Source organism: Hylobates moloch, unplaced genomic scaffold, assembly GCF_009828535.3.
Source record: "Hylobates moloch isolate HMO894 unplaced genomic scaffold, HMol_V3 SCAFFOLD_16, whole genome shotgun sequence".
Classification (NCBI taxonomy): domain Eukaryota; kingdom Metazoa; phylum Chordata; class Mammalia; order Primates; family Hylobatidae; genus Hylobates; species Hylobates moloch.
In genome coordinates, this window is record NW_026652291.1 from 75,179,712 (window position 1) to 75,206,203 (window position 26,492).

General features: G+C 41.9%; 1 protein-coding gene across 1 annotated transcript; it reads left to right on the plus strand.

Annotated features, from left to right (window-relative positions):
• The first annotated feature begins 10,014 nt into the window (after window positions 1-10,014).
• On the plus strand, window positions 10,015-13,689 carry SSTR1 (somatostatin receptor 1). The gene has a single exon (XM_032180401.2). The coding sequence runs from the start codon at window positions 10,015-10,017 to the stop codon at window positions 11,188-11,190; it is 1,176 nt and encodes a 391-aa protein (XP_032036292.1). The 3' UTR covers window positions 11,191-13,689.
• Window positions 13,690-26,492: the final 12,803 nt, after the last annotated feature.

Sequence of the window (26,492 nt, forward strand, 5' to 3'; positions counted from 1 at the left end):
GGAGAGCAGGCCCATCACAGGGCTCCCACCGGCCTGCCTGCCTGCCATACTGTCCATGCCAGTGCCTGAGAAACACCGCCTATGCTCCACTTTCAGTGGGAACCAGCTTTTTCCACCCCCATCCATAGCCTTTTCTCTTCACTCTACCACCTGAAGCAATTCCCACTGGGCCGCTTGCTCACCTTTAAGTTTTCTAGGTGAGAATCAGACATCAGTCTCTGAGTCTTGTCAAATGTTCAGGGATACTACCAAGCTCTTTAAGTGGTCTTATAGAAGCCTCCACAGTTTACTGATGGGGTAAGCACCCACTTTCCATCTTCTGTGGGAAGAAAAATGCACAGCACTCTGAGAACTGTCTCTAAGGAATTAATCACTATCAACTTCCTTTCTACTCTAATATATGGAGGTAGGCAATGGCATAAGGGGGTGGACTAGCACCTCTCTTTAGAAAGTGGATACATTTCCCAATTGCAGTCATCAGGTTGGGAGCCTGGGGCCCCACTGAAAATTGAGACAGAAAATAAAAGTTAAGTCAAACTTAGACTATGCATATGTAACATTCAAACATTTGAGTTATTTGAGTCAACGAGTTCAGTGATTAGTATGAATCCTTACCATGTGGTAGACTAGATTGACTTCAGTATGACGTAGATAGGTGTGATTAATAACTTAGAGTTATTTTAGCTGAGAGTGTGTCATGTACCAAAAACTGGTGAATGGAACATAGTTCACAGTGTTGGAATTATGGGACTCAGCTGGATAGGCAGGAGGAAAAAGAAAGGGTAAGTATCATGCACATAGAAACTGTCAGTATTTTTTAGACTGCAGAAGTGAATGTCAGACCTACTGTATTAAGCTCTTAAGCAAGAGACAAAAATGGATTTTTCAAGTCTTGGGGCTAATTCAAAAACAGTGTTACATTGTAACCCATACTTCAGAAATTATTTTCTAATAGCTAAATATTTACATAGTGCTTACTATATGCCAGACACTGTTTTAAACGCTTTTAATGTATTTAATCCTTTTAACAATTTTACAAGACAGATGCACTGTTACTTCCTTTTACAAATGAGGAAAACGAGGCACAGAGGGATCAAACAACCAGCACAAGGTTAAAGTCATGGAAAATATGAGATGGAAGCCCTGATGTTTCGTACTAGACTACACTTTGCTTTCGCAAACATTATCTTGTGATTTATGTCACAAATAAATCACATTATATAGCAATGATAAAGTAATTCCAAAAGGCAGGCGTATCAGACTCAAGCGTACTCAATGAAATCACTTAGCTATGGGATGATGGGGCTGCCTAGAAAATAACAGACTGCTGTAGCTCCTGTTCCAGTTCCTTCTACCACCTTCTGATGGGTATGTTTTGTTTGCCATTTAATTTACATCACAACATGTTAATTTCCAGAATAAATTTATCAGTGTTTTTCTAAAAGTAAAAATAATTGAGGAGAAAATAAATCAGCAAATGTTATATTAAATAGAACAGACACTTGTGGCCTGGAGTCTTTTCATTTTTAAGGTATAAAAAGCTTTTACTGCTTTTATCTTACTTAAAAAGCAATGCATGCTTATGACTGAAAAATTAGAAAATCTCTGCAAAAGGGAGAAGAAAGCATTCACAACCCAGCTACCTGATGATAACCACTGTTAATACCTTAGTAACTGTCCTTTCAAGCCTATGCATATATTTGTTCATTTAATGTGTGTGTATGTATTTGCATCATTATTTATATAACATTTTTATTTTTGACTGGACTGGGGGAAGAGCAAAATTTTGTTTTGGAATGAAAAAGGCCAAGGGGGTAGTCAGAAAAGAATAAAGTAAGTGGTGTGGCATCCTCTCTCCATCTTCTCAATGGCTTGGGTTATACATCTGTACTTCAAATTCTTCCAAAGGCCCAATTGTTTTGATTGGTGTGCATGTTTGCTTACCTTGAGAGTTATCAATCAAGCTCAGAGTCCATTAAATAAAATATAGCCTATCATCTATCTTCATTATGACCTGGAAAGACCGAGTCCAATTTAGACTCCTAGCCCTCTTCACAAGCTCTACCCTGGAACTTGACCCTACCAGTAGTCTGTCCTACTTTAACTTCCATTCCTGGCTTTGTCCTGCCCAGTGAATAGGCTCATGTACATTAGGACAGATACCTGAACCCCTATGGCCAAGCTCATTCCTCATCTGCCACATCCTCTACGAGTCACCTCTGAGCCTCTTCTTGGCCATGTATTTGGCTCATACTTCCCTGGAAGTGGGTTTGGAGCCTCTGGGCAGGGAGTCATGGAGTCTAGAAGATTGTGATCTAGCATACGGGCTACATGTGGCTTGCAGGCTCAGACTGGGCACTTGTTGGCTGCGGGAACTCCTTCCCTTGCCAAGAAGGATGTGGCTAGAAGCGGGAAAGAGCAGGATATTCATGCATTCTCTATATGAGGTGCCGATCAAAATAAATAATTAATTATTTACACCTAGAGATGTTCTCTAAATTATGACTGTGGAAAGTAAGTTAAAAATGGGAATGTGTAGCTTTAGTATGCCAGCACCTACATCTGCAGAATCCCCATGGTTTATGTGCGCTGTTGCCTTTGACTGGAACAACCTTCATCAGACATGTGCCCTTTTACTTTCACCTTATTCAGAACTGCTCAAACATCTTCTTTCCTTCTCTTTCCATCTAATCTACACCAAGTACACCCACCTCTCCAGCACTCTGTATCCTCTCACCCCTACTTATCTTCTTAGAACTTATCGCTAAATGAAATTACAGTACCTGTACTTGTTTACTGTCTTTCTGCCCTACTAGAATTCCACAGAAAATTAATCTAATTTGTCACTATATCCATTGTGCCTAGAACAGTGCCTGCCACCCAGTGGGCATTCCCTAAGTATTTGCTAAATTAATAGGTAAATTACTAAGTTACAATTAAAAACATACATTACTCATGCATAGTGGAATTCTGATATTAATTTCCCCTTCCTTTTAACTAAGAAATGGGGCAAATAACTGGAAATAAATCTGTTCTACTGCAGTCTGAATTTTACTTCCATAAAATAAAACACATACAAATCATTTTTTTTAATTAGGATATAATATCAGAAACCACTGCATTGGCTAATGGCATAAACAGCGAAATCTTGGCTCAACCAGTCAACAAAGAAGGAGTGTAGGCCAGGTGTCCCCACCTGGGCTATGCTATCTTCTTACTTCCTTCTTCTGGCAGGAAAGGAGATGTCAGGCTGTAGGAAAGGAGTAGCACAGGCTACTTCCTCAAGGACTAAGTAAAGTATCATTCCATGCTGTGGGCAAAAGGAGACAGGGGCAGGGCCAGCTGCTGGTGAGGAGAGGCAGTCCACTCTCAAGAGGGGAGACTGAGCTGAGGATCCAGGACCTCTTTCTGGACCACTCCTGGTAGTTCTGAGTTCCAGCCTGACAGCTCACAGACACAGCCCCCCATTTTGCCTCCAGCAGGAGAAGACAAGAAGATGGAGAGACTGTCAACCTAGAACCAGCAATGACCAGTTCCAGCTTAATTGCAGAAAGGGAGAAGAGATCAATCATTTAAGTTGCTTCGTCATCTAAATAAAAGTGTTTTGGCTGATGAAACATGAACCTAGACTCCTGCCTCAACATATTTAAAATGAGAACAAAGTGGCAGTATCATGGTGGTGGGCGTTTAGATGCCTACATTGTTTTCATCTACAAAAGAGGATTTCCTTCCACACCCCAGCTCTTTGCTGGGCTGGTGGAGCTGATTGACAGATACAGCCCGCTCCAAAGGAACAGCCCTTTCTCAAGGAATGAATGATTTACTGTAAGTATTTAAATCTTCTGCTCAAAATCAAAGATAAATTGAAGTATCAAAATAAACAAAAATATGGTTTGTGGTTTTGAAAGCATTTCTTTGTGATTTTTGCTAAAAAGAGAAATGCCAAAACAAAATTTTAAAGATTTTGAGACAATTGTCTGGCGCGGTGGCTCACGCCTGTAATCCCAGCACTTTGGGAGGCTGAGGCAGGCAGATCACGAGGTCAGGAGATCAAGACCATCCTGGCCAACATGTTGAAACCCCGTCTCTACTAAAAATATAAAAATCAGCTGGACATGATGGGCACCTGCAATCCCAGCTACTCAGGAGGCAGAGGCAAGATAATCACTTGAATCCGGGAGATGGGGGTTGCAATGAGCCAAGATCATGCCACTGCACTCCAGCCTGGGCAGCAGAGTGAGACTCGTTCTAAAAAAAAAAAAAAAAAAAAAAAAAAAAAGATTTTGAGATGGTAGTTTTAAACTAATGCAATCCATCTTAAAATCCTTAACTAACAGACTTTATTACAGAAAAATGTATTACTGCTATGGACTATTCAAAATAATACAGATAACATGAATGTGCTCCTGTTCTGCTTTTATGTTTCCATTGTTTGTAATGAATACTTTCCTGTATGTGCTGAATTCTTGTTTTTAGAAATATTATTTTGTAGTAGAGAAAACATAGGGAAGAATATGAGTTGTTACACCATATGGGTCTTTCCTAAAAGCACAAAAAAAGACTGTCATGCTGTTCACAGAAGAGGCAATAGGAAAATCAGTGGGCCAGGGTGAATTTGCTGAGGTTGGTGATGAACTAAACCACAGGCTACCAAGGCTGCTGTGATTGGGTATTCCTGAGAAATGAAGTCCAGGATTGTTTCTTAGCCCTATAGCCACATCTGTGCTCTGGTAACTTTCTCATTGGACTGACATCATGTTAACTGCTTAGTGGCAGATGGTCCTTAACTGACACAACCTCTGCTGTGGGCCATATTGCTGAGTGGTGTTAGCCCCTTATACTCAGTTTGGTCCCATCTGTCCAGACAGGTGTTTGTAAACCTGACACTGATTCTGCTGCTGCAGAGAATGTTCCAAGAAGTGTACCCTTTAATCCCTGGCCCCAGCCAGCACTTTATCATTGGTATGAATTAGAGGTGCTCATTTAAGGATCAACATAGGCTCTGATTGGAAAAACCACATTAGTAATGATTTTGACATAAGCAGAAGCTGAGGTCCTGATAATTACTATTCCACCAAACCGAGGCTCAAAACTGCTATTAAAAAGAAATGATCTTCCACATATGATGACTTTCACACTGCATGACACTATTAAACAACCATCATTAGCTACTAACGCATGTACTACCCATTTTCCAGAGCCCTTTCTCTGCTAAGAAATTTAAGACCAAGAATGATCAATGAATGAGTCATCAGTATGATAATTGTTGATATAGGACATGCAAATTGAAATTATTTAGAATAATTTAAGTGTATAAGGAATTATTACACATGATGATATTCCTCAGCTAGTAAAGCTCTACTTGTAAGGAGCTCACAGTTCATTTCTTTGCATCTACATTTTATCATCTAGAAAAGAGGAAAGTACAAACTAAAACAAGGTCATTTGGGGCAATTTTGTAGGTACTGCACTAGATGCTGGGGATAGAAAAATAAATAAAATACAAGCCCCTGGCCTCCACAAGCTTACAAATTTATAAGAGGGTACAGGCAAGTACACAAAAAGCCACAGTTCAGTGTGATAAATATAATAATCAAAGTGTGCACCTGGTACATGATAGCCCAGGAGAGTATAGCTTGTAGGAGAAAGTTACAATGAGGGAAGAAAATCAGTCTGCTTAAGAATCTGCAACTTCCTAAATTGGAACATTTCATTCTCCCCTTTCTGGAAAACATCTCTTTCTTTTCTGTCTATAAATGTTCATATCATAGAGGCACAGGAAAGATGGTAACCAAAGAGGGCTGGAAGACAGGTAACTTGTAGGGAGAAAACAAGCCCTTCCTAATCTTTTCAAGGTTTTAGACATGTGAACTTAAAAAGTTTTTAACAAGACAAGAAGATTGTTGAGTCCTGACTATTCATTGGCTGTGTTTTTTTTTTTTTTTGCAAATTAAAGTGATCTCATGCCTATATCAGTTTTCCTTTTTCTTTGGAAATATTTAGGTTAAATTGAGATCTGAGGGGAAGATAACGCTCTAACTGGGCTCCTGCATTTAATATAATTTGAAAATAGCTGCAACCCCAATCCACCTTCCTGGTGGCCCAGAAATGCCACCCTTTTTGTTTGTTTTCGTTGTTCATAGATTAGTTCACAAATACGATAATTAGAAATACACGACTGGGCTGAGCACGGTGGCTCACACGGGTAATACCAGCACTTTGTGAGGCTGAGACAGGAAAATTGCTTGAGCTAGGAATTCCACACCAGTCTGTGCAACATAGGAAGACCCCATCTCTACAAAAACCTTAAAAATTAGCCAGGCATTGTGGGGCACACCTGTAGTCCCCAGCTACTCCAGAGGCTAATCACTTGAGCCTGAGACATCAAGGCTACAGTAAGCTGTGATTGTGCCACTACACTCCAACCTGGGTGATAGAGCAAAACCCTGTCTCAAAATAATAATAATAATAATAACAATAATTTTAAAATAAATACATAACTGAAAAGATTTAATAATGCTGCATAGCTTATATCCATCTCAATCCCTCTCTTGGTCTTTCTCTCATGCTGTTTAAAATTGAAGTAAAACTCCCATAATACAAAATTTATAATTTTAATCATTTTTGAAGTGTACAATTCAGGGATTTTTAGCATATTCACAATGTTATGCAATCATCACCACTATCTAATTCCAGAACATTTTCACCGCTCAAAAAAGAAACCTCATACCCATTAAGCAGTCCTTCCTCATTCCTCTCTGCCCCCAGCCCCTGGCAACCACTAATTTACCTTGTCTGTATGTATTTGCCTACCCTGGGCATGTCATATAATTGGAATCATGCCACACATGGCCTTTTGTGTCTGGCTTCCTTCCCTTTGCATAACGTTTTCAAGCTTCATCTATGTTGAAGCATGTATTAGTACTTCATTTCTTTTTATGGTTGAATACTATTCCATTGTATGGATATACCACGATTTATTAATTCGGCAATTGATGGATATTTGGATTGTTTCTATTTTTTGGCTATTATGAATAGTGCTGCTATGAATGTTCATGCACTAGTTTTTGTTTAAACACCTGTTTTCATTTCTGAGGAGTAAACAGAAGTGGAATTGCTGGCTCATATGGTCATTCTAGTTTAAACTTCTTAAGCAATTGCCAAATTTTTTTTCTAAAGTTGCTGCATCATTTTTTATTCCCAGCAGCAATGTATGAGTGTTCTAATTTCTCCACATTCTCACTAACGTTTACTTTTTGTTTTTAAAAATGTTCTTATAGCCATCCTAGTGGGTGAAAAGTGGAATCTCAAAAAAATAAAAATAAAAAGCATTCTCACATCAGGTCTTAAGTTTTTTTGTGTGTGTGTATGAGGCCACAAAATTGAGAGAAGTTTTCCCTAAGATGAGCTGAAAGTGAATTTAATGAAATTCTGAACAACAGAGCTGTTTTTCACTGACTCCCATCACCCACTTCCCAAAAAGCAACCATGATCAAAGCCAAGGCATCTAAATAATGACTGTTGAAATCCAAGCTCCCAGAGGTACAGATAGTCAGGTGTCTTTAGTTAGTGATTGGCAGAGGCATCCAAGCCGTTATATGAGGCTTGGCTAGTAAAATGCTCTTCTGGGATTCTGGGACAATACCCACTCTCTCTTTTTTTTTTTTTTTTTTAACTTAATGAACATTTATTTTCTCTCCATATGTGCATTATTTGTAAAGGAAAAATAAATATAACTAAACACCAATTGTACATTCCACTTTAAAGAAGGCAATTTGTTCAGGTAAAACAATGAGTTAAAACAGTTTGAGCCTTACGAAATTTCAAATTCCATCCCAGCACATTCCTCATTAATAATTGCACACATTCCTACGAAAGTCTGTCATTTATTTTAATCTTTGATTGCTATCATCAACACACTACAGAAGTTATTCTTTCCTGTTCAAGACAATTCGTTTTGAGAACTAAAACACATGCAGTATATGTAAGTGATTACCCGGATAAAACAACAGGGCATTAGGAAATATACTTTTTTGTTTTTAATTTCTGCATCCATTTCTTCATTCTGGACTGGTACAGATAGCCTCCATGAGGAGTTTAGCCTCTCCTTGGAGTAAACTCTACCGAGAGGAGGAAAACTGAGACTTACAGTACAGCGGGCACAGCCTGGTTGAGGAGAAGGAGAAACTAAGGAAAAACTGGAGACAGCAAAGCTTGAAGGAGGCAGAGCACTAAGCTGCTGCAGGTCACTCTTCCTGTGAACAGGCAAGTTTCAAATAAAGACTTGCAGGGATCTTACCGAGCAAAGCAACGTTTATGAAAAGGAACAGGGAAGTTGCATGGAGTGTGATTCTTCCTTCCACAGGAACAGTTGGAAAGCCAAAGAGACCATGGGGTAAGAATGGTGGAAAGTCCTAGGGTTCGTTTAAAATCCTGATAACGGAACATACATTCTTTCTTACAGGGAAATCGTTTTGATTCTTAAATGAAGTCAGCGAGCTTCAGGCTTGCCCACATTGATATCTCCTAATGGTTGGGGCACGTCACACATCAAGCCTCAGAAAGAACTGACATCCTAGCACTTCCCGGAAAAACTCGAATGTCGCCCTGCCGTTCCTGGGGTTGGTGACAGGTCTGGTCATCGCACGGCGGCAGCTCCTCACCCGGATTTAGAAGTGCTGGCGTCCCCGCCCGCCCAAGCCTTTAAACTCTCGTCTGCCAGAGCCCGCCAACTCTCCAGGGTACAAAGTACAGCAGGGGCGCGGGTGGAGCCCTTCCAAGCGGCGCAGCCTTATCTTTCCCGAGTGAACACCTAGGTGGATTCCCAACACCGCGCCTGGCACGTTCTGGAGGGAGTCTCAAGCTCCTCCAGAGCTCCCAGCCGCGCGTCCTCGTTAATGCAGTCGATATTCCTGTGGGAGACACGGGGGGCTCTGAGCGCTACGAGCTTTATTAAGAGATTTGCAAATGGTTCACTCGGGTCCCTGAACACTCCCAACAGCCTAAGCTGCCTGCTGTGTTATAGCGCAGAAGCTCCTAACGCACGATGGTTGTCCTTTCTTCTCATAACGCTCACAGCTTAGGGCCAGTTTCCGCGACTCTAAGAGTAATTGCGTGGGCCAGGCGCAAAGAAGGGAGTTGGACTGCGCCAAGATCGTCAACCTGCTGCCAGACCGCACATGCACTTTGCACCGGCCATCTACGTCTCAGTCTGAAGCTGGCGCGCTCTGGGTAAGGAGGGCCCGGAGCTTCCCTGGCGGGTCCGAGCTGCAAGCCAAGCGAGGGTGGGAAGAGGGAATTTGGGGTTCTGGACTGCGGGACGGGAGAGGAGCTGGGGTCTCCAGAGAAAAGGGCAGCAATGGAGGGAAACTGAGATGAACTCCAGACCTCCATGTTCATGGGTCCGTTTGAGTCTTTGCTTTGGGTAGGAGAGGAGTGGGATGAGACAGAATCTATACCTTTGGTTCCCACCCGCCTTCCAGTAAGGCCGAGGAACTCTCTTGGTTCCTCTGAGAGAGGGGCAGATGGTGCTGCGAGGGAACCCCGGAAACAGCCACTAAAGTTGAGCAGAGTGCAGGACTGGGAAGGAAAAAAACGAGGGGCGGGGGGGGGGGGATAAGCCACCTATGTGCTCTCCTCCCTTTCTCCACCCCACCCCCTTTTTTCGTAGCTGCTGACGCGCTGGTGGTGCCTATTAATCATTTACCAGCCCTGAGCCGCGCCAGTTAATGGCTGTGCCGCGCCGGGCTCCCGCATCCTGGCCTCCCTTCTCCACGGCCGCGTGTGCCCGGGCACCCCGGAGCTGCAAACTGCAGCGCCCAGGCAACCGCTGGGCTTTGCGCCCCGCCGGCGCCGGTAGGAGCCGCGCTCCCCGCAGCGGTTGCGCTCTACCCGGAGGCGCTGGGCGGCTGTGGGCTGCAGGCAAGCGGTCGGGTGGGGAGGGAGGGCGCAGGCGGCGGGTGCGCGAGGAGAGAGCCCCAGCCCTGGCAGCCCCACTGGCCCCCCTCAGCTGAGATGTTCCCCAATGGCACCGCCTCCTCTCCTTCCTCCTCTCCTAGCCCCAGCCCCGGCAGCTGCGGCGAAGGCGGCGGCAGCAGGGGCCCCGGGGCCGGCGCTGCGGACGGCATGGAGGAGCCGGGGCGAAATGCGTCCCAGAACGGGACCTTGAGCGAGGGCCAGGGCAGCGCCATCCTGATCTCTTTCATCTACTCCGTGGTGTGCCTGGTGGGGCTGTGTGGGAACTCTATGGTCATCTACGTGATCCTGCGCTATGCCAAGATGAAGACGGCCACCAACATCTACATCCTAAATCTGGCCATTGCTGATGAGCTGCTCATGCTCAGCGTGCCCTTCCTGGTCACCTCCACGTTGTTGCGCCACTGGCCCTTTGGTGCGCTGCTCTGCCGCCTCGTGCTCAGCGTGGACGCGGTCAACATGTTCACCAGCATCTACTGTCTGACTGTGCTCAGCGTGGACCGCTACGTGGCCGTGGTGCATCCCATCAAGGCGGCCCGCTACCGCCGGCCCACCGTGGCCAAGGTAGTAAACCTGGGCGTGTGGGTGCTATCGCTGCTCGTCATCCTGCCCATCGTGGTCTTCTCTCGCACCGCGGCCAACAGCGACGGCACGGTGGCTTGCAACATGCTCATGCCAGAGCCCGCTCAACGCTGGCTGGTGGGCTTCGTGTTGTACACATTTCTCATGGGCTTCCTGCTGCCCGTCGGGGCTATCTGCCTGTGCTACGTGCTCATCATTGCTAAGATGCGCATGGTGGCCCTCAAGGCCGGCTGGCAGCAGCGCAAGCGCTCGGAGCGCAAGATCACCCTAATGGTGATGATGGTGGTGATGGTGTTTGTCATCTGCTGGATGCCTTTCTACGTGGTGCAGCTGGTCAACGTGTTTGCTGAGCAGGACGACGCCACGGTGAGCCAGCTGTCGGTCATCCTCGGCTATGCCAACAGCTGCGCCAACCCCATCCTCTACGGCTTTCTCTCAGACAACTTCAAGCGCTCTTTCCAACGCATCCTATGCCTCAGCTGGATGGACAACGCCGCGGAGGAGCCGGTTGACTATTACGCCACCGCGCTCAAGAGCCGTGCCTACAGTGTGGAAGACTTCCAACCTGAGAACCTGGAGTCCGGCGGCGTCTTCCGTAATGGCACCTGCACGTCCCGGATCACGACGCTCTGAGCCCGGGCCACGCAGGGGCCCTGAGCCAAAAGAGGGGGAGAATGAGGAGAAGGGAAGACCGGGTGCGAAAGGGACGGTATCCAGGGCGCCAGGGTGCGGTCGGGATAACGTGGGGCTAGGACACTGAGAGCATCTGATGGAGGGACCTAGGAAAGGCGCCCGACAATGGTAGAAGTGAGAGCTTTGCTTATAAACTGGGAAGGCTTTCGGGCTACCTTTTTCTGGGTCTCCCAATTTCTGTTCCTTCCTCCACTGCGCTTACGCCTCTGACCCTCCTTCTATTTTCCCTACCCTGCAACTTCGATCCTTTCTTCCGCACCGTCCCGCCAGTGCAGATCACGAACTCATTAACAACTCAGTCTGATCCTCAGCCCCTCCAGTCGTTATTTCTGTTTGTTTAAGCTGAGCCACGGATACAGCCACGGGTTTCCCTCGGGGTCAGTCCCTAGCCGCGCGGGGCCGCTGTCCGGGTTCTGTCTGGTGCCCCTACTAGGGTCTCTGGAATGACCGCTCTCCCTTTGCGCAGCCCTACCTTAAGGAAAGTCGGACTTGAGAAAGGTCTAAGCAGCTGGTCTTTTCTCCTACTCTTGGGTGAAGGTGAATCTTTCCCTGCCCCCTCCCCGCCCCCCACCTCCCCGGCCCGCCACCACCACTCTCACTCCACCCAGAGTGGAGCCGGGTGCTTAGTAAAATAGGTCCCGAGCTTCGAACTCCTGGCTTTCTGGAGTCCCCACCCGAGCCCTCCTTTGGAGCAAAAAGGGGCTGAGAACAAGCCGAATGAGGAGTTTTTATAAGATTGCGGGGTCGGAGTGTGGGCGCGTAATAGGAATCACCCTCCTACTGGGCGTTTTCAAAGACCAAGCGCTGGGCGCTCCCGGGCCGCGCGTCTGCGTTAGGCAGGGCGGGGTAGTGCAGGGCGCACCTTCCCCGGGGTTCGGGGTTCGGGGTTCGGTTGCAGGGCTGCAGCCTGCCTTGGCTTTCTCCCTCACCCAAGCTTCCGGAGGAGTCGACTTAAAAGTAACAAGAGATAAGGTTTCCTGCTCCAGTGTATCTCAAAAGACCGGGCGCCAGGGGCGGGGGACCTAGGGCGACGTCTTCAGAGTCCGCCAGTGTTGGCGGTGTCGCCGCAACCTGCAGACTCCCGAGTGGGGTCTGCCTGGTCTCTAGAGGGTTGCTGCCTTTCAAGCGGTGCCTAAGAAGTTATTTTCTTGTGTAACATATATATTTATTAATTTATTTGTCGTGTTGGAAAATGTGCCTCTGCTTTCCCTTTCTCTGCTTGTCTAGCCCCAGGTCCTTTCTTTGGGACCTTGGGGGTGGGCATGGAAGTGGAAGTGGAAGTGGGGGCAGGCTCTCGCCCCACTCCCTGGCCATCTCCACGTCTCTCCTCAATGCTGGGCCCTCTTGTCTTATCCTTTCCTCTAGCTTTTCTATTTTTGATTGTGTTGAGTGAAGTTTGGAGATTTTTCATACTTTTCTTACTATAGTCTCTTGTTTGTCTCATTAGGATAATACATAAATGATAATATGGGTTATCCTCCTCTCCATGCACAGTGGAAAGTCCTGAACTCCTGGCTTTCCAGGAGACATATATAGAGGAACATCACCCTATATATAATTTGAGTGTATATATATATATATATTTATATATATATGTATGATGTGGACATATGTATACTTATCTTGCTCCATTGTCATGAGTCCATGAGTCTAAGTATAGCCACTGATGGTGACAGGTGTGAGTCTGGCTGGAACACTTTCAGTTTCAGGAGTTCAAGCAGCACTCAAACCTGGAACTGAGGAATCTAATTCAGACAGAGACTTTAATCACTGCTGAAGATGCCCCCGCTTCCTCTAGGTTCCAGCAGAGGCGATTCTTACGTATGATCCAGTTAACACCATCACTTGTTTTGAGGATATTGAAAGTGGAATAATTTGTGTCTGTGTTTAATATTACCAATTACATTGGAAGCCTGAGCAGGGCGAGGACCAATAATTTTAATTATTTATATTTCCTGTATTGCTTTAGTATGCTGGCTTGTACATAGTAGGCACTACATACATGTTTGCTGGTTGATTGTTTAAGCCAGTGTGTGTTACAACAATCTGGAGATACTAAATCTGGGGTTCTCAGGTTCACTCATTGACATGATACACAATGGTTGAAATCACTATTGAAAAATACGTTTTGTGTATGTTTGCTTCAACGACTTTGTGCTTTCCTGAAAGCAGTAACCAACAGTTAAGATATCCCTCATGTTTTGTTTAAACTAATGAACAAGTATGCTTTGGGTCATAAATCAGAAAGTTTAGATCTGTCCCTTAATAAAAATATATATTATTACTCCTTTGGAAAATAGATTTTTAATGGTTAAGAACTGTGAAATTTACAAATCAAAATCTTAATCATTATCCTTCTAAGAGGATACAAATTTAGTGCTCTTAATCTGTTACCGTTGCAATATTAACTAAATAAACAGATGTATTATGCTGTTGCAAGTTGTTTTTTCTATTTGAATTTTATTGTTTCAATGGATTACTTGGTAACACACACACACACACACACACACACACTAGCTTAGTTGACTTACGTGTCACTTAGATTTTAAGAAGAAGGTTTTCAGATTACTTTTGGGAATTTTACCAAGTTTGTGGTTGTACCCTGAATTATTTTGTCAAAAAGAAAAGTTGGCTAGTTCAAAAAGGGAGAGAGAGGTAGACAGAGAGAAAGAAGAAAATGTTGAGCCAGGATGAACAGGAAGCAATGCACTCAGTTGCACTCTGTTGTCACCAAACTAAGTGGATGATATCTTAATCTCTTGCCGATCAAATTACTGTCTATCCTCATTTATAACCTCAGACTTTTTGGGGGAACTAAGTAATTGCTGATTTACATCCTGAGGAAAGACAACGGAAGGGGAAAACTATCTCCTAAAGATGGCCCAGAAGACAGTGGCAAAATAAATAGAATAATCAGATTTTGACATAAGAGATGGACGTATTTTCTGCCGTGTTCAGTGATGGCCATATCAATCTCTGGAGAATGTAAGAAATCACTAGGGAAGTTTGTTTGTTTTTAACGGACTTGATCTTTTTAGAGCAGTTTTATTTCATATCAAAATGAGCAAAAAGGAATATTTTCCAAGCAGGTAATAGCAGTGATTCCAGAAGCAGAGTTGGGGATGGAGAGTTCAAATGCCTTCAAATGTCCTGTGACTCTATGCTTTATATGGTTCTATACATCATCCCAATATGATTAAGGATAACTAGACTTTCGTCATTTCTATTTTTTTTCTTTCATTATGCAAGTCTCTTTTATTATTTTTAAAAGCTACAGCAAGGTGGCAAATTAAACTCATAACTTAGATGTGCAGAGAAAACCTATTTTATCATTTGGTTTCAACTAACCTGAACAAAATTCCAAGCTCCTTCCAATACATTAGCTGGGGAAAAAAATTAAATAGTCAAACATCCAGTTGAGCTGATAATTTAAATAGCCATTAAAAATTTCATTTGAATAAGTTGGGACAGCCTCTCAGCTGGCCTCCTCTTTCTCTTTTGACATCCCTAAAATGGCTTTAGAATGAATAGGAGGAGGAGGTTTTATGCATGCTACTGGAGGAAGGGATGAGGTTAAGTCCTTGGGAAAGGGGCCCTCTCTTCCTTTTGCTCTCTGGGGCCAGGTCCTTTGTGTACCTTTCTGCTTCCTGGCTGAAGTCTGTTGAAGTCTGTAGCTGTCAGAGCCTGTGAATCAACCTCTCAGCTTGGGGAGGCCTGCACTTCAGTTCCTGTGGGCTGCAGCTTTCTCTCAGTCTTCTATGGCCCCAGGATAGCCCACTAGCCCAGTGGTCTCCTCCAGCCTCTGCTGAGGAGTGATCTCACCCTGCCACAGAGGCCACATGGTAAAGCTCTTGGCTCAGTGACTACAGGGGACCTCAGTGGCTGTAGACTGGCAACCCTTAGAATCTGCTCGACCTGACCATGCCTCTCTTCTTTTCTGTGGCTTTCAGGTCTTCTTTATCCCTCTTTACTTTCGTCAACATTACTTATTAAAACATTCCACTCTCCCCACCTCACCTCTACACGAGAGGAAAAAGATAGTAGTTGAGTCCTTCACTCTTACCCCTTGATGTGCTGTAGCAGGAAAGGTATTTAGCAATCCCTCCTGCCCCTCCCCTAAACACACACCTACCTGATTTCCAAGCATGTTTGCATTACCTACAAAGAAGTTGGGGTCAAGCCCTCTCCTATCCTAATGTAATGAGCCGTCCTCAGGGAGAGAGACTAAAATTAAACATGATTTATAGAAATTAAAACATATTAGTTTAATGTCTGTGAATTATTATCTTTTTTATAAGTGACCTTTGCGTTCCCAGAGTAGCACCTCCCAGGTCATCTTCTGACATAGTACCCACAGAAAAGGATCACGCTTGAAAACCTTTGACTCCTCATCCATTTTAACCCCGAACATTATACAAAAATGTTGAACATGTAATTTTGGCCTGAGAAAAAAGGCAAGAATTTCACCTGGAGAATAGTAGGGATGATTCATTTTTAAAATGGCAATATATTTCCAACCTATTTTAAACAAATAATAGAGATGTCATATTTGTATTGATCTGAAAAACACTTTAACAATGGGATTCTGTTTTGAAAATCTTGTTCATTCCCTTTTTTATTCCAACGTACCACATCAGAGTGTGGTATTCAACTGAAATAATTAATAGATGTTCATATAACTTTTGCCTGTAGCACACATAACTGTGGTGGGTACTTACAAAATACAGTATTGCAAAGTCTATGTTTCTCTCTCATTGCACCACACAACTTTGAGCTAAGGAGAACCTCTTACACATATGCAGATGGATATCTTGCTTTTTATTCAATGAATTTCAGTTTGTTAGCTTTAAAAGAAGACAGACAGTTTCCACATTGTTGAAATGACATGGTTTCCCAAGGAGAAGGCAGGTACAGAGATAATGTTGTAACTGATCACTTATTATTTTGCTAAATATCTGGAGACAAAGTATTAGAGTGAGCATACTTGTAAAAGGACTGTGTTAGGAATGATCAAATACAGCCCAGCTTCTGAAATCAACTAGAAAAGAAGGGGTTCTGCAAGTATGACAAAGTTGAGGAGGCCTATGAACTGAATGAGCCAGTTAAAATTAAAATATCAAAATGCCTCCTTGTCATACTGTTGGGGAGAGAGGAGCATCATCTAAAGAAAAAGATATAATTTTAAATAAAATTATTAAAACTTTGGTAGAATGTTCACTTTTATAATACACATAATTATTGTCAAAACATACCTTAAAATCAATTGGATTAGCCAAAAACTAGAAACATTATACCCACTTAAGACCGAGACTACAGGCATGTTACCAGAACTCTTTGGAGTAATAAGGAACTTAAAACTTTAAAAATAAATGCCTCTTTAAGCCAGGTTGATCTAAGTCTTCAATTTTGAGTGGACAAGAAGTATGAAAGAAAATGAGAAGTGGGAAATGCTATCAGTTAGCATATTAACTCATCACTGAATAACTCTAGCCCACCCTCAGTGCCTACATGCTTGGAAATGTTAACAAGAAAGACTTCAAGTATTCCCAGCTTTAAGAATTTAAGAATACAAAGACCATATGCTAGATTCCACTTAAAGGAAAACATGTTATATAGAGGAGGTCACTGTAGAATATTATGTACAAAGACAGTTCTGACTTTCAAAAAAAATACCTATCTCAAAAGGCAACTGATACTTCCCATAAATTTAAACAGATAGAGAAAAAAAACAAACCAAGACATGACAGGCAAGCAGGATGATATTTTACAATAGCACACATGACTTCCATAACTATTCTGTGAATGCATGTCCAAATATTGATGAATAATAACTCTTACTCTGTTCTTTCTGTCTCTACAACCCTTGAACAACTATTAATCTAGCTAATCTTATTAGCAGTGGCAAAATGTCTATTCAAAGTCAATAATTAAGTTAAACATTCTCCTTTATGTCCAATGAGCCACTGTAACTAGCAAACCAAAATGTCTGTATGTCTTTCTCAAAAGAATTTCAAGTCTTCCTATGTATAAACTCTGGTAACTGAAATTAACACACACACACACACACACACACACACACAATTATTAATTAAACAAAAAGGAACTTCTTAGGCAATAATCGGTGAAATAGAACTTCAAGACTGTCTTTTTTCCCTTTTCCCTTTTTAGGTCCCATTTCTACCCCTCCTTCCCCCAGCTCAGGACCTCATGTTTTCTGATTTTCCCCACTTCTCCCAATAAAGTTCTTCTCAGAAAAGGATTTCCATTGATTTATAGTTTACATAACTGACAAAGCTTCAAGTATTATTCCTCCAGAAGCAGGACTCTTTAATAAGGGCATAGTATCAGAAAATTAGGCAGCAGAATCCCTAAAATCACGTATTCCTGTAAGGCAAATGTTTCTCAACAAGTGATCCATAATTCCAACATCAGAACCACCACCTGAGAACTTATAAAAAATTCGTGCTCTCTATGTCTCACTCATAGATATTTTGATTAATTAGGTCTGGGGTAGATTTCAATTTTCAATGATTCTAAAGTACAACAAAGTTTGAGTACTAATAATTTAAGTGTAAAGAGCATGGAGTTTGCCATCAGCAGATGTGGCCCTGCTTTATTTGTTGTGTGATACTGGGCAACTTAATCTTTGTGAGTCACATTTCACTCGTCTATAAGGTCAAGATAATGACATCTCTTCCGTAGGGCTGTTGTGATGAGACAAGGCATGTCAAATGCCAAATCAGTCAGAACTTTTTTAGTATGAAAACTCAATTAGCTCACATGTGTGAAAAGTCTTGAGAAGATCTGGCTTCAGGGTGCACTTGACCCACAACTCACTAGAATCTTTTTTCAGTCTCCATTTCTCATCTCTGATTTGTGCCACATTGGCTTCATACTCAGTCTGGCTATTCTTTTGTGGTAAGATAGATGCAGAAAGTAAAACATGTCTTCTTTCCAGGTTCAAATTTCAAAGGAAAGAGAAAATGTTATTTTCTCTTTTGGGCTGCCTGAGAACACTGATCGGTCGGGAGGCACTCCTGTCTTGGTTTCTTACACATTTTGCTGAGTACGCCAAGAACGTGAGGCCCTGACTGCTGACTGTTCTGTAACTGGATTATTTCTCAAGGTTGTGTTTGCAGCAAGCAATCTTGAGCAATCAGCTAATGTCTCTTTCAAGGTTAGAAAGAAGGCTTGGTTACTGCTTGCTATAAAGTGGTGGTTTCTCCAAGATCAGTGTTCTTCAAATGTGACAAAAACCCACTGCTGCACAGCATCCATCTGGGCTCATAGCACACCACCCATATGAGAATGGGAGGCAAAAGAGAACTAATGCAAATCGTGCTTGCTGGCTGTGCCATAAGCAATAAAGTCCTCTGCCTGACCCAGGAATCTTGTATCTTCTGCCAACCTCTATGAAACAGGAACAGACTAACTTATTAGCTTGTAAGGAAGGTGAGTAAAATTCCAGAATATGACAGCATCTGCCACTGAATTCATTAGCAAGGTCTGAGGAATATGGCTGGCTGGCCTGGATGGTATAATCTACCCTCGGAGCTGGCAGTGTCAACTTTACCCAGAAATGGGAGGGTAGCAGAGTCGATTTCAAGAGGAATAAATTGAGATAAAATTACCCGAAATATGTAATGAATGGTAGTCACATGGCAACAAACAAACAGCAACAACAACAAAATCGAGCACCATCTACAACTGCCAGGCATATTAACAGCTCAGTAAATTGAAGATACTATTATTATTATTATTATTAATCATTATTGGTGTTCTACAGAAGAAAGTGGAGAATTGAGGTGATTCAGGTTTTAAAATGCGTCTACATGATCTGGCCATATAAAATTACTTAGACAGTGTTAGATTTACTTTAAACAAACAAAACTTTGCTTCATTTCTTTGCATGTAAGTACCACTGAAAGCTGAGCGAAATGTATTTGTACTTATGCATTTTTTTCTACGATAAAGGACATTAGTGATGTTATTTATTTGGGAAATTCAAAATATCTCATAAATGTTAAAAGGATTTTGATCTAGAAATTAACAGATTCCATATGGCCTCAAGAAAATTAATCACTCTTTGCATTAGATTCTACAGCTTTAAAATCAGATTAGATATTAATCCAGGTTAGTAACATTTTGTTACATTTTCATAAGATTAATAATATTATTTAAATATGTTTAAAAATAACTTGGTAAAATCATTTTAATGTTACACACAGCATAGTGTTAAGCATACTGAAGATGGCACTGAGGTTAGCAATGTATAGTAATAAAACACAAAGTGATATGCAAAGGTTTGGCAGGGCTAGATACGAAACTACACTTTATCATCAACAATTGTGGGAAAGTTTGCTTTAAACATAATTTTAAGTAATAAAAATAAGGTAGCCCACCACAACCAGAGATAGGTATCAATGATTAGCAAAATAGTATCCAACTAAGCTTCCTTCATTTTTCCTGTGGCTTACACATATAGCTATGCCACACATTTGGGGCCGTAAAACACCATTGTGAAGATAACCAATTCCCATGAATTGGACTGACAGTTCGGTTCCCTTCAGATTTCATAGCAGTTACATAAAACTGTCAGTAACCAGAGTTTAAAATATAGCAGCAGGGCAGGCAGAGAAGGAAAGAGAAGTAACATTTACTCACTATCTACTTTGTACGTGACACATTTTGCTAAGTGCTTTACATTTTATCCCATTTAGTTTTCCCCAAGATTCGTATGAATTAGAAATCTTCATTTCTTATACATGGAAGGTTTTCTGTGTGTGTGTGTGTGTGTGTGTGTCTGTGTGTGTGTGTATGTGTGTGTGTCAGAGAGAGAGAGAGAGAGAAAGAACTTGCCCAGCACATAAAAGCTGATAGGTGATAGAAACAGAACCAGGAGGACTGCAAACCAGACCAATTTGACTTTAAGAACAATGATCCTCTATCAATTAAAGTCTTCTTAAATGGTACATGAATGTCATTCTGCAAACTATCTAAAATTGGGAAAAGTTTGACTATTGTTTCAGGATTCCCACATTACAGTGAGCAAAAACAAAATGTACCACCCTACTCATGATCTCTACCTAAAGTATAACAAGATAAATAATTCGTAAATAGTAAAACAGCTATAATATTTCCTACAGAAATGAGTCAGATTGCTTAGAAGAAACACTAGTTTCACTGCTAAGTCAGATGTGCCCATTTCAAGAACTCCATATGATACACATAAGGCCACACCATACAGGCCCCTCCCTCTAATGAGGGAAGTAGTGCGGCAGTGCAGTGATTAAGTAGGTGGGATCAGGAATCAGAATGCATTGTTTAGAATCTTGGCTTTGGAAAATCACTGGTTATTGTTTAAAGAAAAATCTTAGACAAATTATGTTTAACAGAGTTTAATTGGGCACAGAATGATTCACAAATTGGGCAGCCCCCAAATAAGAATAGGTTCCGAGAGACTCCAGTGTAGCCACATGGTGAAAAATTTATGGACAGAGAAAGAAATAGGCTACAGAAAATGGAAGTGAGGAACAGAAGCAGCCAAACTGGCTACAGCCCAGGGTTTGCCTCATTTGAACATGGTTTGAATGGTTGACCACCTTTGATTAGCCAAAACTCAGTGACTGGCACAACAGTAGGTTACAGTCTGTTTGCACATCCACTAAGGTTACGGTTCACTACGTACAGAGAAATTTTGAGGCCAAACTTAGAATATATAAGGAGGCAGCTTTGGGCTAAACAATTCCTCCCTTTTGGTCATCACTCAATATTGAGAGATTGACCAAAACTTTAGGCATTGATGTCACTCTGTCACCATTTAAAAGTGTACTTATGTGGTCTTAAATTTTACTGGAAAATAGTAGGAAAGTAGGTTTGTAAGACGGAAACAAGGACTTCAGGTTATTTTCTGTTTAGCAATTTCCCTCTTTCGGTCAGTTTCTCACTTAGGTGAGAGTGTGACCAAAACATAGTGCCTTCATGCCACACTCAGTTACCATCCTTTTGAGTTTCTGATCTCACCACATCATTCACAAGTTATGGTGCCCACATTTTTCTTCTGAGCTTTTATCACTACAGTTGAAGAGAGATCATTTGACATCTTTGAGATGGCTGCATGCAACCATCTAAAACTTTTGAGAGAATACAGTGCACCAGGAAGACTATTACGTCTATCAGGAGGATAATACCAAGAGTTTGGGATGTGCTCCTTAGCCATGTCCCAGTGAACCAAACCAACTAAAATGAATAGGTCAAAGAATGGGCTAGATAAAACGTCTACCATTTTCAACCAAGCAGCCTGCTCATTAATCTCCTATTACTGAATCTCCATAACACCCAATGTATGCCTCTATGCGCAACTAGAAGTATCAGCAACAGCAAAGACACTTCTCTGTTTAGCCAGTAAGTCATCTAGAGCAATTCTGTTATTTAGCATAACTTTAGCAAGAGAATTTTAAATCTGTTGTGAAACCATAGCCTTTGCAGTAGAATCTGTTATAGAGCCCAGCATGAGGGATAAATTTCTAACTATTGCCTCATTTACTCCAAATCACGAGAAAAGAGATCTAACAAATGACGCCCATCCAAAACAGCAAAAGCCTCCTGGCAATGTACTCTTTAACTTATGCAGACAATGTGCTCTTTAATCTATGATGTAGGTTAAAGAGTGGACCAATGTTTTGTTTCTGATCAATTATGAAGCAACAAAGGTGCCATTGGTTCTGCCTTGTAGTCTCTGGTCTAGGTGTTGAGAACATACCTCTAAGGCCTCACCATGACCATCTATCCAGACCCCTGAATCTAGAGGCTCAAAACCAAAAACATGCATAAGCTCACAGTCACATCAAGCAATTATTGAATTATATTTCACCAACAATTTTGAAGCCATTCCTATTTTACCAACAACTTAAAAACTAGCTTTATTTACCAAACATTATCATCAACAAACAACACATATAGACATAGAAGACACAGAGACACACAGACAGAAGCAGATTTACAGCTTTCATAAAGTGTTCTCATCTGCTGGCTTTCAGATTTTTCCCCCCATTCAGACTATCACTCTTTCAATTGCCCTGTTTCATTGCCCTAAGCAAATGTTAGCTAGGCAACTCTAAATGTGCATTTCTAAAGGGACAGCTCAGGTGAAACAAGAAACTGTATATTTCAAAAGCACATAGCTAAGATTTTAGGCCTAAATATAATAGCATCATTTGTTCAAACCAAGGAAAACCTGATGAAAGGATTCCCTATTTAATAAATGGTGCTGGGAAAACTGGCTAGCCATATGTAGAAAGCTGAAACTGGATCCCTTCCTTACAACTTATACAAAAATAAATTCAAGATGAATTAAAGACTTACATGTTAGACCTAAAACCATAAAAACCCTAGAAGAAAACCTAGGCAATACCATTCAGGACATAGGCATGGGCAAGGACTTCATGTCTAAAACACCAAAAGCAATGGCAATGAAAGCCAAAATTGACAAATGGGATCTAATTAAACTAAAGAGCTTCTGCACAGTAAATGAAAGTTCAATTAAGAGGAAATGGCCAGAAAAGCACCTTAAAGAAAGTATGACTTATGTACATTTAAAACAATGGGAAGCGTTTCTAATGAACACAGACAGATACCCTTATATATGGAGGTTTCCTTTATAGATGTAAATTTCTTTTACCAAAAGGTTTCAAGATAGCCAGTTAAATAGCAGAAAAGTGCATTTTGGAGATCAATTTGGTTCATAGGTAGCCTTTTAAGCTACTATTTCTTAAATAAAAATTACTGAGTTCAAGGTGTTGCCCATTAAAAAAAAATAGGGCAAAGACAGCTTTTTGGGTTTTTTTTTTTTAGTCGGAGTCTTGCTGTGTTGCCCAGGCTGGAGCGCAATGGCATGATATCGGCTCACTGCAACCTCCACCTCCCGGGTTCAAGCAATTCTCCTGCCTCAGCCTCCCAAGTAGCTGAAATTACAGGAGCCCGCCATCACGCCTGGCTAATTTTTGTATTTTTAGTAGAGACGGGGTTTCACCACATTGGCCAGGCTGGTCTCTTGGTCAGGCTGGTCATGAACTCCTGACCTCATGATCCGCCCACCTCAGCCTCCCAAAGTGCTGGGATTACAGGTGAGAGCCACCACGTTGGGCCCAGCATTTTCTATACCTCGAGTTAGCATGAATAGATATGAAAAAGAGAAGACACAAGCCTACTTTGCCTGAAGGCCTACTTTTTTTTTTTTTTTTTTTTTTTGTTTGAGACGGAGTCTTGCTCTGTCGCCCAGGCTGGAGTGCAGTGGCGCAATCTCGGCTCACTGCAAGCTCCGCCTCCCAGGTTCACGCCATTCTCCTGCCTCAGCCTCTCCGAGTAGCTGGGACGACAGGCGCCCACCACCACGCCCGGCTAATTTTTTGTATTTTTTTTAGTAGAGACGGGGTTTCACCGTGGTCTCGATCTCCTGACCTCATGATCTGCCCGCCTCGGCCTCCCAAAGTGCTGGGATTACAAGCGTGAGCCACCGCGCCCGGCCTACTTTTTTTTTTTTTATGTTTACATGGTGTGGGGAAGGCTAGTTGGCCCACCTTCATCTTTTTATTTTTTTATTTATTTTTATACTTTAATTTCCGGGGTACATGTGCAGAATGTGCAGTTTTGTTACATAGGTATACACGTGCTGTGGTGGTTTGCTGCACCTACCAACCTGTCACCTACATTAGGTATTTCTCCTAATGTTATCCCTCCCCTAGTCCCCAAGCCCCCGACAGGCCCCAGTGTGTGATGTTCCCCTCCCTATGTCCATGTGTTCTCATTGTTCAACTCCTACTTATAAGTGAGAACATGCAGTATTTGCTTTTCTGTTCTTGTGTTAGTTTGCTGAGAATGATGGTTTCCCACTTCATCCATGTCCCTGCAAAGGACATAAACTTATCCCTTTTTACGGCTGTATAGTATTTCATGGTGTATATGTGCCACATTTTCTTTATCCAGTCTATTATTGATAGACATTTGGGTGGTTCTAAATCTTTGCTATTGTGAATAGAGCCACAATAAACATACATGTGCATGTGTCTTTATGGTAGAATGATTTATAATCCTTTGGGTATATACCCAGTAATGGGATTGCTGGGTCAAATGGTATTTCTAGTTCTAGATCCTTGAGGAATCGCCACACTGTCTTCCACAATAGTTGAACTGATTTACACTCCCACCAACAGCGTAAAAGTGTTCCTATTTCTCCACATCCTCTCCAGCATCAAAACCACAATGAGATATAATCTCATGCCAGTTAGAATGGCGATCATTAAAGAGGCCTACTTTTATAAACAATAAACACTGTATTCAAGATAGCTTTCTTTTCGACTTTGGGGTGGGATAGTAACTAAGCCCAAAGATCAGCAGATTTAATTTCTCTTATCAATTAATTACTTACATTTTTATGATGTTTTATAGAGTCTTCTTTTAAAAGCAATAAAAATACTGAAATCTTTTTAGAAGTGTTTGCACATGAAGAGGCATCCCTAGATGAGACTAATTTGGAAGCCCTCATTTTCAAATGCACTTTTCAAGTGCAGTGTTGTTCATTTGGAACATTCCACTGTAATTTTAAATTATCTTTAGTAAGATTTTGCCATTTCTATAAGCATTTGCTGCTTCTGGGGCCTAGTACTTATACCTAAAAATGTGGGCATAGCTGGAAGGTAAAGAACTCAGTTCTTTAGAAATTAAGTATCTTGCCGGTAATCCCAGCACTTTGGGAGGCCGAGGTGGGTGGATCACTAGGTCAGGAGATCGAGACCATCCTGGCTAACATGGTGAAACCCCGTCTCTACTAAAAATACAAAAAATTAGCCAGGTGTGGTGGCAGGTGCCTGTAGTCCCAGCTACTCGGGAGGCTGAGGCAGGAGAATGGTGTGAACCTGGGAGGCAGAGCTTGCAGTTAGCCGAGATCGTGCCACTGCACTCCAGCCTGGGCAATAGAGCGAGACTCTGTCTCAAAAAAAAAAAAAAAAAAATTAAGATTCTCATTTTTACGTTGAATACTGAGAGCCAAAGCTCTCAGATCTCCTTGATCAAATTAGCCAATGATCTTTCCCTACCTAAGCACACAAGTAAAAGAAACAATGGGGACAGACACAAAAGTCTCTGCAAATTTCTGAAAGCTGCAGTTTGCACACTCTGCATTATTACCATTTACTACCAGTTTCTGTCTGACTCAGTCAGACATCTGAGGCCTCTAACTGGATCCAAACCAGTTAATTATTGGATCCAATTCAATTCTGGATTTGATTCAGTTTCTCTTGTGATTTCCAAACCCAATTTGGATCAGAAATGTGCTCAAACAAACTCGGATAGCTCAAAACACCAATTTGTGGAGCTTCAGAATCTGAGAGAGAGAATTCAACCATGATCCCAATCCCTAGTTGCAAAACAATGGACACAGTGGGCCTGGTGGGTACCTGGCTTGGTCATTTGGTACTCCTGGGAGTCACTTGAAGTGCTACTTCAAATCCCACTTCTGATACCATATGTTAAAAGAAAACCCTTAGACAAATTAATTTAACTAAGTTTAATTGAGCAGAGAACAATTTGCAAATTGGGAAGCTCTAAAATCAGAAAAGGTTCAGAGAGACTCCAGTATAGTCACATGGCAGAAGACTTACGAACAGAAAAAGAAGTGATGTACAGAAGAATGAAGCGATGTACAGAAAAAGGAAGTGAGGTACAGAAAAAGGAAGTGAGGTACAGAAAAAGGAAGTGATGTACAGAAAAAGGAAGTGAGGTACAGAGGCAGCCAAATCGGTCACTGCCCACTGTTTGCCTGATTTGAACAGTCTGAACAGTTAGCCACCTTTGATTAGCCAAAACTTGGTAATTGGCACAAGAATAGGTTACAATCTGTTTACACATCCAGTTAGGTTCATTAAGAACAGAGAAACCTTTAAGCCAAACTTAGAATATGTAAGGAGGCGGCTTTACGCTTAACACTATGTACCATGGGCAGGTTATTCGTTCACTCATGCCTCATACCGCTTAACTGAAAAATAAGAATAAAAATAATTTCTGTCCCACAATATTAGCAAAGTTATGATTAAATTCTTTCAGCATTTTTACTTTAATAATCATTCTCATTTACATAACTATCACAGAGATACCAATAGTTCAAGAACACCGAAAACCCATAAACATGTTTCTTTTCACTTACGAAGATACAGTGAATATGTTCTAATTAATAGGAATTAAGTAAT